At 41.2% G+C, this 12,805-nt stretch overlaps 1 protein-coding gene across 1 annotated transcript; it reads left to right on the plus strand.

The window, feature by feature from the left end:
* The first annotated feature begins 849 nt into the window (after positions 1-849).
* On the plus strand, positions 850-11,828 carry IRAK1BP1 (interleukin 1 receptor associated kinase 1 binding protein 1). Its single transcript, XM_051778065.1, has 4 exons — positions 850-1,137; positions 6,290-6,355; positions 10,396-10,526; positions 11,512-11,828. The coding sequence occupies exons 1-4, from the start codon at positions 859-861 to the stop codon at positions 11,780-11,782; spliced, it is 747 nt and encodes a 248-aa protein (XP_051634025.1). The 5' UTR covers positions 850-858; the 3' UTR covers positions 11,783-11,828.
* Positions 11,829-12,805: the final 977 nt, after the last annotated feature.

Consider the following 12,805-nt stretch of genomic DNA (forward strand, 5'->3'; position numbering starts at 1 on the left):
TTTTTATCTACGAGAGTATAGCAGTATTTATCTGTATCATGTAACACAGACTTTCCAACATTTTGCAATGGGAATTCTGAAGGTTTTAAGACCTTGTATAAACATTCAGTATCATTCCAGCCTCTGTGCTAGACTGCAGATTTCAAGTAACCAAAACACGATGTAACACAAATGTAAACAGTAATGTCATATTCACAGTCCTTCCCAAAAATCCTCATACAAATGAGACCAGACATACAGAGCTGGTCACTGAGTAACTCATTTCATTGTCTCTCAGACTGGCTGGGGAACTGAGCTGAGAGGCATCTCATGAAATTCAGCAAAGAGAATGCCAAAACTTGCATCTGGGCGGGGATAACACTGACTGTCAGTTGGGGCCCGACTGTCTGGAAAGCAGAAAAGGAATTGGGAGGACAAGCGGATCATGCACCCCCTCGGCGAGCATCAGAGGGACCTCTCAGGCAACCAACGACAAGAAGAGAGGACATGATCTTAAGCTGCACCAGGGGAGGTTTATGTTGGACATTTGGAAGAATTTCTTCACATGAAAGGGCAATTAGACATTGGAATGGCCTACCCATGGAGGCGGTGGAGACACCGTCCTTGGAAGTGTTTAAGGAAAGACTGGAGGTGGCACTCAGTGCCATGGAATAGCTAACACGGTGGTGTTCGGTCACAGGCTAGACTCTACAGTCTCAGAGGTCTTTTCCAGCCTAATCGGTTCCGTGATTCCGTGCCCTCGGCCCCAGCGCCGATCCCGGCGGGAGCCGCTGGCCCGGGGGCCGCGCGGGGCGGCGGTGGGCGGGCGGTGACGTGGCGCCCCAGGGTTGCCATGGTGCCGCAGGGGCCGCCGCCGCCATGGCCATGGCGCTGCCGGCACCGCCCCCCGCCCGCGTCTTCGCCGAGCTCGACGCGGTCCCGGCCTCGGTCCCGGCCCTGTTGGGCCGCGCTGGGCCTCCGGTGCCGCCCGGGCGGGAGGTGCATGTGAGCGGCAGCGCGGAGCTGAGCGCCCGCCCGGACCGGGCGCGAGTGTCGCTGCGGCTCATCAGCCGCAAGGAGGCGGCCGGGGAGGCGCGGAGCAGCGTGTCCCGCCGGCTGGACTACATCGCCCACACCGCCCGCCTGCGCGGCGTCCCGGTGAGCAGCGCCGCCGCCACCCGGGGCCGCTGGGGGGGCGGGGGTGCCCCCGCGGGAAGGCGAAGGGGGACAGCGGGAGGGGCAGTTCCGACCCTCGGGGCCTCCCCTACCTCGCTCGGCAGCCGGCGGGATGCGGTGCCTTCCCGCCAGGACGGCCCCGAGGGAAAGGCGCCCGCTAAGGGCTCCGGTGCCGGCGGAAAGCAGGGGAGGGACGGTGTTTGGAGCTCTCGGCCCTCCGCCTCGGGAGCCGCGGGAGCACTTCTGGGAAAGGCTGCCTGTCTTTGGGAGGTCGCAGCTTTGCCAGCCACAGCGGAAAAAACGGATTGTCGCTGCCCGGGCTCTCCAGCGGGCTGCATGTTTTGCACGCGAAAACCGTCCTTCTTCGGCTGTTCCGTGGTGGTGGAGGCATCATCCCTGGAGGTGTTTAAGGAAAGACTGGACGTGGCACTCAGTGCCAGAGTCTAGTTGACATGGTGGTGGTCGGTCATAAGTTGGACTCGGCGATCTCAGAGGTGTTTTCCAATCTAATTGATTCTGTGATCTGTTCATGTAATGCTGCATCCTCTCGTGTTTGTGGATGAAACTACTAAAGGGGTCCACGGCAACATAACTTTAACTGTACCTTTGTGTGTCTGGGTAATTATGTGATTCCTGTAGCTTAGCGACAAATACCCAGAGAGCTCTTTCCTCTCTCTTTCTCCTTTTTCACTTGAGTGGTTTTGAAAAAAACATGGGATGTGATCAAGATAGCTGAATTGACAGAAGCCCCTTGTGAACTCAAAAGATTCCTTTACCATAATAATTTTTTGGCCTCAGAAAGTAATTTTACAACAATGGAAAATACATAGTCTTGTCTTTAAAGCTTTGTCCACACGGTAAATGCTCCATAAGGGTAATATTTGTCCTAACAATTGTGCTGATGATGTTTTTGGATTTCATGAAACAACCTAGGGCTCTTAAAAACAGAACAAAGCTGATCTTTGATGGGATAAGTGGTTGCTTCTGAAAGTTATTTACTGTTGAAGTTTCCCAGGAAGTCTGTGCCTTTTTAGTGTATTCGCAAATGAGCTGGGGAAGAAAGGAGATGACAGAGTTTGCTGTCAACACCAGGTTAGTCAATGGAGTAAAAAAAATTGCATAAGGGTTTCCTGATCCGGCATGATGTTACCGTGCAATTCAGTGTTGGTAAATGCAAAGTAAGAGAGTGAGTTACTTGGCCTAAACAATATGCCCACCGTGAAGTTGCATGCCCACATTTCAGATGCTGCATGTGCTTGAAGATGGGTGTTTACTCCGACTTTTATTTTCCTCAATGAAATAGGATTTACTGTTTTCTTTTAAAACTGTGATGCTGGCGCAGTACCTAAATAAAGTGTCCGTTCAGGAATAAAGAAGGCAGTAAAGGAGACCCTTGACTCTCGATTTAGGAAAAGCTCATATTACAGCTCTGAGACTAGATGGCAAGAAGACATGAAGGCTGCTCTGGGATAGATACATGATCCTCCTCCCTGTGTTTTTCCCAAATGCACAGCTGGGTGTGTGTCTGTCCCAGGGAGAATTACAGGTGAAATGCCTTCTGTTTCTATTAAGTGAGTTAAAAGGAGTGTAAAGTCTGGTGGATTCTGAAAGGAACAGGAGAAGACAAAACAAGTCAACATGCATTCTTTTTTATTAGTACAGATTACAATAAGCTTTGGACACACTCCCATGGTGAGCTATTAGATCATGGGATATTTTCATCCTGGCTGTGATTAAATAGCTCTTCCAAGTGTGGCTAGATTAGAAAAGATAGTGGCAAGTATTTACTCTACAGTGAACCTGAAAACTGACTTCCAGTTCTGATATGAGCCTGACTGAATTGGCATCATGTGGAGCATTCAAGACGTGGTGACTGGTACATGAGACGAGTAGACAGGATGTTAAATGGGTGAATGTGCCTTAGAGGGGCTGCGCGCACCACTGCAGGCTAGGAAGAATAATTGCAAACTGAAGTATGACCTGGACAAACAAATGGTTTTGTTTGGGTATATAGTGTCAGGTTCAGAAATGTAATGTGAGCAGGCAAGCAGTGTTGGTATAACCTGGGTGGAGAGTGGGCTGTTTTTACAATGTGAAAGCATTCTGTGTCTTATTATAGTTATAATAATTTCACACTAATCTTTTTCTGTTTCTGAGATGTCGTGCATTGCAGAAAGGAAATGTTCTTTTTACTTGAGAGACTGTGAAATGCTGCTTAAGTTGTGGGTTTGTCGGTGTTAGCAAAGTGTTAACTCTAGGGAACTCTGAGAAAAACAACATGAAGTTATTTTTTTTTTCAGAGTAGTTCCCCACGGTATAATTTTTAGTGCTTTGTTCCATCCAATTTTAAATCACTCCACTGCTGGAGCTTTTATTTGCCTTGCAGCTTTTCTGCTAACAACTCTCACTGCTGGCAATTTGTTCTTAACTGCATTTACTAACTTCACTTGAAGCTAATACCATTCTAGACAACTGTAAAATTAATCTCTCTTCACAATCTCCATATGGTTCTAGTTGTTGCAAGCTTATCTAAGGCCTCTTTGGAAATCAGCTGGCTATGCTATATATTTATTTTTAATTAATCCACACAACAATTTCCTTAACCCTTGTTGCTATCATAGGAGGTCTGTGAGATCAGAAGTGCTTAACCTTTGCAGCAGCAGGAGCTTGCATTCACAGCTTGTCAGGATGCCTGGGGGCAGCACCTGATTTCCATATACATTTACACAGGATTTTAATCAGAAATAGAAATAGATTCACATAGTGGCATTTATTTATAGTGTGCTGTAAGTATATGCAGCACTTCAGAGCGTAGTCTGCTTCAAAGGCTGCAGGGAAAGTAAAATCAATGGGGAGACCAGTCTCCCTTACTCAGCCCAGCTGCTCAAACATAACATTTTTTTCTCTTTCTCTAGAAGCAAACTGATTTTATATTTGCCACCTATGATTTATTTGGGGAGTGGTGTGGAGATGAGACTTGTTTTCTTTAATCACTGTATCTAAAAATTGTCATTGGCCATCTTGTTTAAAAATAACAGTGATAATATTTGTTGTACTTGTCACAGTGTTATTTAACAAAACAAACAAACCAGCTCACAAACTATATCCAGTGGGCTCTGGGTTAGAGTTTGTCTGTACTGGGACATATCCTTGGATATATGTGCAATATTCTTCATGTTTCAAAACTGTTACTCAGGAGACACAGTTATGGATGCATATTCATACTGTCAGTTAAACAAAGATTTTGAAGTTTTGCTCACTCCATTCCAAAACATTTAGATGTCAAAATATCCGGAATGAAAAACCTTTAGCTTTTGATGTAGTCTAAATTTTTATTCCAGTTTAAAATTCTGCCATCCCCTACCTGTCTGTTTCATATCTTTGTCTGAGCACAGTGCCAAATGGGAACAATGTATCACAGAAGGCCAACTTCGTATGACTTCGGCAATTATTTCGTCCATTTATCTTCAATAACACATACTGCTACAGTCAAAACTGATGGGATAAAAATTAGGCGTGAGGGAAATTTTGTAGTAGATGTTACAAAATGATCTTTGAGTCCATGGCACTGATCTTGCAATAGCGCCTGGAGCCACATGATGGCACTGTCCTTGAATACACAGGAACCTTAGGAGGGCAAATTCCAAGACTTGAATCCGCTCAGCAGGAAAAAGATCTTTTTTTAAAAGAAAGGATTAAGGAGTGGTGACGGGGAAAAACAAATGCATTGTTTTCTTTGTTTACTATAAGTTGTATTACAGCGTAGTTACTTCTGTAAAATATAAGTTGTAGAAGTGTGTGTTTTCTGAGTGGTTACTTCTATATGTGAGAGCTCTAGAAAAAAAAAATCTTTCATGTCAATTGTAATGGGATTCTATCATAAATAGTAAGATTTGCCCCATTTTGTAAATTAAATGAGCTGTTGGTGCTGGACTGTCTTGATCACTCTTTAGAAAACCGCAGCCAGCCATGTAAAAGGAGAAAAGCAGTTTTTAGTGTCTGACTGTCCATGATCCTTGCCCTTACTAGAAGAGACTATCCAAAAATAGGAGTGTTGTGCTTGAATTTGAGCACTGCCAATCAATCATAAAATTGACATTTCAGAATTTGTTTCTTGTAGGGTACTGTGCAATGGTAATTATGGGTGTAATTTCCATTTAATATCTTTAAAGGAAAATGCTTTTCATGGTTAATGTCATTTACATAAACATATGCTTCCATACAACATGATAAACTTGAAGATTTGAGCCTCTGTAGGAAATACTCTGACTCAAAGCATCTTTTGAAACATGTCAAAGCTGAAGGCAAATATTTCCTATGTGAATAAATTTAGTAAGTAAAACTTTTCAGTAATTGGAAGGCTTAGTATCTGCTTCCCTGGTTCTTGGATATTAAATGCAAAGTTGCATTTACAATTACACTGTAAGCTGTGCTTTTTGTTGTTTTATAGTAGTTTTAAATAAATTGTTCATCCAAACTGTTTACTGAAGAGCGAATTGAGTGCAAGAAGTGTGATTGTTAGACCACTAGCAAGTCGGTCAAATATTCAGATGTAAATGGAGTTATTCTGTATCTCAGTGAGTTCAGTATCTTGTTTATAAGTCTTACAGGATTTGCTAGTGCTCTCGGCAGACATTATGTTGACTAATGTAGCTGCTGTTGATGCAGAATTATCACTGGTGGAACAGCCTTTTATAAGGGTTACCATCATGTTCAGTCATTACCTTGCTACAAGCTGCTACTGTTAAAATATATTAAAATAGGGGCCTGAAAAGCACTTCTCACATACTTCCTAAAAACAATTGAAGCTTCCAGGTTTTGCACCAGGTGAATTTACAGTCACACACTAATATACACAGCTTCTACCTAGCAACCACTTTTAAGTTCTCTTCAAGTCAATAGCAGCAAAATTACATTATAGAGCTACTGTATAATTTACTTTAAATAATGTCAAGAAGTCTTTAACATCCAGCTAGTTTTTAACTGAACACGTTTGCGTGGAAAATTCCAAATTCCTGTTGCAAAGTCATAAGTAATATGCCAAAACATAACTTTTACAGGACACCATGTACATACAGTTCCAAAAAATGCTTAATTTCTGTCTTTAAGATTATATCTCTCTACTTTGTTTTAGGAAGAAGATATGACTGTAACAGAAGACTTTAGTAGAGTAGAAAATACTTACCAAATGGAAGCAGAGGTATGTATTCAACCTAACCAAAAATCAACATAAAATAAAAGAATAAGAAGAGCAGCAAGGACTGATGAAAATTTGCAGATTGTCTTTCCTTAGACCAAGGAACATAAGGGCAGTATAGTCCAAAAAAAACTATTGAAGGACTGCAGTTTATAGCAGAGTTCATCTGCAGTCTCATGTTGTGTGCAGAACTTGTTTTCTGCTACTGTAATATAGAAAGAATGGTTTTCTTCTCAGATGAATGTGTGCTTTTAAAATGTTACATGATGCTGCAGATGGGCATGGTTGGTTCTGGGGCTCTCTAGTTGTTGTTCTGTGGCAGTGTAAGCAGACCAGCAATTCTGCACTCTCCTTCTCCCATCGTCCTTCCTGCCCTCTGCTTCTTGCAAGGTGTTGGGCAGTTCAGAAACCTGCCCCTGTTAATAACCCTTTTTTTTCACCTCAGATTAGCTTTTATTTTTTTCATTATTTTAGCTCTTTGAACGGAGGGCAATGCAAAGGAGAAGACTGGATAGGAGTAGCAGTGGTGTGGCAGCCCTAATCTAGATCTGCTTAAGCCACAGTTGAACAGCACCTGGATTTTGGTCTGTTCTATACAGTTCTGCCATCAGCTTGCTCCAAGTAAAGCAAAGCTAATTGGCTTGGAATTCTGTAGGTAAAAAGTGATTTGTGAAAGGCAGATATTATGGGAATAATGCCATTTACTTCAGTATCTGCTAAAGGGAGTACATTTTTGCACATTCTTACCATACAAGAAATAAATGTTGTGCTTGAAACCTTCACTGAGGGAAATTATGTGTTCAGGCAATGTATTTTTTTAGAGCATAAAACTTTAATCACTACCTAGCAAATTTACAGATTCTTACTAAGTAAACCTGGAAGCCTGCAATAAAATGATAGCTGTTTTATAGAGCTGTGGTTTACAGTCCTCTTAAACAGGTTCAGCCTCCTTAGTTTGCTTGCTTAAAGGCATATTCTCATCTAAATAACAGCAATAAATACAGAAATAATTGAGAGCTTGGAGAACAAAATTTTGATTTTAAAATGAGTCTTAAAATACTTAAATGGTGTGAATCAATGTCATGTTTAACTTCATCATGTAGACACCTACTATCTTGAGAGCTTAAATCATCATGTTTTTTAGATGACCTGTACTTAAAAAATAATAGAACTATATTGAATTACTATGTAAACTACAGACCAGCTTAGGCTTACAACTTCAGTGTTAAGTGGTAACTTAACCAATTGTCTGTCTTCTGCTATTAGTTTTTATAAAAAAATAAAGATTCTATATGGAAAGCTAATGACTTGGATTTAGTGTTCATTTGTAAGCAGCTTGGACCAGCTGTAATTGCTGTTCAAAAGTTGTGTGGTTGCCTAGGACCCAGGTGTTAGAACTTGAAGAATCCAGCCACAGTGTTGTTGTTTTGGCTGCCCTGTATGCTTAGGTAGCAGTGTGGTCACTCTTTATGCGGAGATTAGTTTCTCCTTGCTTCTCCCTTTATGTATATACTTGTTTCATTAGTGCAGCTTCATAAACCAGTGCAGTTCCATTGACCAGCATGTTTGCATACTTTAGCAATATAAATGGAGTTAAAACTCACTTCCACTCACTTCTCTGTTAAGAGTTTGCCATTATATCTGTGTTATATGTAAAATCTTGAAAGTCATCTGTTAGTTCATTCTATAAACTCTTTTTACCATTTGTCTGCTGTAAGAGTTATTAGAAGACTGAAGAAATTCTCAGGCAAATAACCATTTTAAAGTATAATGAAGAACTCAGGATGGGCTTTCAACTGTAATGAGATAAATTTTAATTCATGCTATAACAAAGGAAAATATGCAGAAGAATGAAGCTGTGTATGAGATCACAAAGCTCTATAATATCGTAATCATAATAGTTCGTTTATTGCATGAGGTTCTCATGGGATGAAGATTATGTTGGTTTTGTACATTTCTTGATACACTTGTCTCCTTATAAACCATAACTTCTTGTCCTTTTCAGCCTTCTCTTAGCCTTGAAATGTCTGTAATAGTTTTGCATACCCTCATATTACTTTCTCACAGTAATAACCGATGAAGTTGAAACACTTCTTTGCATTTTAATGTTTAAGTATTCTCTGTAAATGGAACTTATCAGATCTACCTCTAAATGAAAAATCATGATTTTTAGGGGCACAGGAACAGTAAAATTCAGCTATTGCTCAGTTGTTTTCTGCCCCTAAGAGTATCTGATAAATGCTTCTTTTTTAAGTTGCTGGCTACCCAGAACTGCCCCAGACTGAGCGATTTATCCTCTACTTAAGACCTGTAGTTCTTTTGATTGATCATTCTTTTGTTTCATCCCCTTGAGTGAACTAATCTTGGAAATGCTGATAGCAATCTGGAAAACACTATGACAGCCCCTCATAGTGAGACTTTCAAATTTCCACAAAATACAGCTATGACATGTTTCTGGAAAAACATCATAAGGGGATATATGCTTTTTATATGTACGGCAAGAACTCCTACTGAAGAAAGAAATCTAGGTGTAGCCTCATCTTCAGTCTCTGTTCAAATTGATACTGCACCTTCCAGTTGCAGATAAAGGATGTGCAGCTGAGGTGAAGATGCAGATTTGGTGCAATTTTGAACAATAGGCGTGACCCTTTGTCAACACCGAAGATGGATGTGCCCTGCCACTTCATCCCAGTCAGCTTCTAAGGCCCTAAGCTCAGCTTTGGCTCAGCTGTGTGAAGAGCCACTGAGCCAGTGCAAGGATCCAAGGCAGGGTGAGGTGCAAGTACTACACCGAGAGGCTATCAAGGGTAACAAGATGTGAACATTATTTACGTTGTGATAATTGTCAATAACTGCTTTTTATCTTACCCTGTATATGAAGTAACTCCCTTCTCTCTCACTGAGAGACTCAGCATCTTTGAATTGTCTCGTTTTCCACAAGGTGAATCTATGGTACACACACAGAAAGCTGCTGTGGTGCAGCTGACATGCCATAACTTGGATTTTTGTGCCATATCCCTTCACAGGACTGCAGCAATCACAAGGGCAATTGTCACAGGGTTTGGCAGTAGAATTTTCTTTACTACAGTATTTTGCTCCTCCGCCTACTGAAGCTGTATTACTATGCAAAAGGAAAGGAGTTGGGGATAAGACAGAAGTTGAGCCTGACTTGGGGTGAGAGCACTATACTGGGAAGTGAAGATGAGGCTTTAGTTCTTCTAAAAAAAGTTTGGGACCCTGAATTTCTGGTTCCTGAGTGCTGTTTCACTCTTGGCAACTGTGGTCTGCCACAGAGAAGGGCTGGCTCCTGCCTGGAAAGCTGCTGCCTGGCCAGCACTTCCCACAAGGAAGGTTGTAGGGCTCTGGATCCAGGGCTGATAGTGATGTCTGCTTTGTAGCATTTGGGAAATCACCTGAATTCCTGATGGATCTGCATTTAATGCTTCTTATTGCCAAAGCCAGCAACAGCTAGGTGTTTAATTTGTTTTTAATCCAGGTATCTGAAGTGCCCAGTTCTCTGTAGGCACTGCAATGAGTCTGTTCAGACAACACAGGATTTGGAGCCCCCTCCACTGAACTGGGCTAGGCTTAATCTCATATCTTAGGTTTCTTGAACCTAATGCTTGGAATTAAAATGTAATTTTTCTTCCTGTGCATTGTTTTCCACATCATTTTGCTTGCACTTCTTCATAATTAACATCTAGTAATCTAAAAAGGGAAGAACCAGGATGCATTTAGTCATGTGCCCCAAAGAGCACATTCATTCTTCAGATTGTCTACATACCAAGAATGCCATACTTCCTCACAAAAAGGGATTTCTTAATCCTCAGTTTTAAACCATTTAATGAACTTCTTTTGTTGCAAACCTAATAATAGTCTCTGGAGCTATGTAAAAGTCTTTTAAGTAAATAAATGTTGGAGTGATATACAGGACTAGTATGTTTAGTTACCTTGTACATGTCTGGCTTTATACTGATTTAAATACAAGTATTGATAGTGGAAAATGAAAAAGTTACTCATGTGATCTCTGTGTTCACTCCCAGGTCAGTATTATATTCAGTGATTTTGGAAAAATGCAGACTGTTTGCAATCTACTCATTGAAAAGTTAGGAACTGCTGTTACCATCAGTCCACCTCATTTCTACCATACACCAGAAGCCATAGACACCCTTCGGTAAGTTCTCTCACACACCACAAATTTTACAGCCTCAGTTAACATAAGTACATAACTTATGCTGTTTGAAATGGGAGTAAATAGTTTCCTTCACACTTATTAAAATTTATGTTCAAAGATTTCAGCATTTGTTTTAAGTATAACTTATAAATTAATGCTGTTCAGCCCAGAAGATAGAGCTAGGTGAAAAAGCACAGTGTAATAAAAAATATTCTCCCACTGATTTCCACTGGAAGTATAATCTTCTGTGAATGCTAGGTCAACAGAATTTGGCTTTGGTTCCATCAGCACAGGTAGATTTAATTTTTATTTATTCATGAAGGTGGAAGAGTTTACCAGAGGTTGATAATTCTAAGTACCCTTGCCAATTCCCATTACTCTTAGCTGCTGACATGTTCTGGAAAGAACCAGGTCTGGCATTTCCTCAGCATCGAAATATGCTGCCCTGAAGCTCATGATCTTGACATGTTTTAAGCATTGACCATTCAAAGTCTAGTTTCTCCCACTGAGTTGAGGAGGCAGAAGGAAGTTTAATCTTGGTTGGGGTTTCTTCTTTAAAAAAAATAATTATGCTTGGTCCAAGAAGCAAGCTCAATTAGCTGCTCTTAATGGTTGTGAAGGTGTCAAAGGTGTATGTCAGAGGTATGTACACAGGAGATCAGGGAATCAGGCCAGTGAGGTTAAACAGGTGCTAGTATGCCTGGCTGCTGGGCCACTGCAATGCTTGGAGCAAGGGATGAACTTTTCCTTTGCATGACACAGCAGGGATGCCTGCAGCATACAGGTGTTAGAAATGCTTGATTGGAACTCATGAGGATGCTGACATTTTCTCCACACTCTCCTCTCAAATGCCCAAGCTGTGGCCCAGAAGCTGAGGGAAGGTGCTGTGCCTTAACATCTATGCAGTTGCACAAAAAGGCTTGGCAGGAACACTTGTACATCAGTTGGCCCTGCTTGTTATTGTGCTGCTGCTTCTATCTCTCAGCCGTCAAGTATGTGTTGCTGCTGTTGGAAACACACGGCGGAAAGCTCAGGAAGTCTGTCGATTGTTTGGCCAGTCACTGGGAAAACCTTTACTGATAAAAGAAGAAGGAACAAAAGAATGGGGAGGCCACATAGACAATTACCTGCCACGCTCTGCTGATTCACTGACTCTGCAGGAAAGAATCCAGAGTGCTACTGCTTATGCATCTTCTAGAGTGTTTACTGTGTTTGAGATAAGGGGAAAAGAACACAGAAGAAACAAGTTGCTCTAGAAACTTTCAAATCCTATCATTTTCTTAATAAAATTTTTATGCTTTCTTGAGTTTTTTGTTGTTTTTTACTTTATTCTTATAGTAGTTCTATCCCCTAAAATTAAGGTTACAATTAATTCTGTAAGTGCAGTTCACAACTCCTTATCTTATTCCTCTGGCCCCTGTAAAACAGCAAGATATTTGATGCACAAAACCTTTGGTACTCCTGGCTGAAACTGGGCTGCATTTACGCCTTTACTCCCAAGTCTCTAAAGAAATTAATCCCCACCCTGAGTCATGGTAAACTGGACATGCAATGTGTTCACTTCTAACAAAATTGAGTGTTCAACATAAAAAGTGTTTAGGAATGTTTTATTTTGTCATAGGAAAAATCATACATTTTATCCTGGTGTCTGTTTGCTCAAGTTTAAAAAGGACATCTGTTGTCTGGACGTACATTACATGTACAGACACTGAAGTGCTCAGTCATGAGGACAGAGTTTTTTCAACCATGGCTGCATAATATATTTTGATCTGTCATATCCTCTGAAGTAGGTTTCCATATCAGGGTGATACACCTGAGAAACAAAGAAGCACCAGAATTGGAAATAAATAAAATCTGATACTTAAATAAATCATCAAAGTTGCTACAGTTAACTTTTTGAAAACTCCTAATGAATTTTTCATGTACATAGAGATGCTTTCAGTGGGATTTTTCGTGCACCTTAACCTAATTTCTGTCATCAGAACAGCAGCTTTCTTCAAGTACTCTACTAGTGTTGAACATACCGCGTGGGATGTTACACGCTGGATTTACAGTGTTTAAAATCAGCACTGTTTCTTATTGAAGTAGTTCCCACTCATGTTGCTGTTAGAACTATTTGTTATTTCTTTTAGCTGGATCAGTTACCTAATCCAATGAGGCAGCAAGAACACAAAAAAGCAGTGGGGGAAATGGTGAAGACACCCCAGTGTGATGGCCTTAGGTACTGCAATGTCCTGCATGAAGACGCAAACCCACAAAGGGCAATCCAAGTTACAAGC

Source organism: Manacus candei, unplaced genomic scaffold (genome assembly GCF_025592945.1).
Source record: "Manacus candei isolate 608988 ecotype Guabito, Panama unplaced genomic scaffold, ASM2559294v1 h1tg000011l, whole genome shotgun sequence".
In the NCBI taxonomy this organism is placed as follows: domain Eukaryota; kingdom Metazoa; phylum Chordata; class Aves; order Passeriformes; family Pipridae; genus Manacus; species Manacus candei.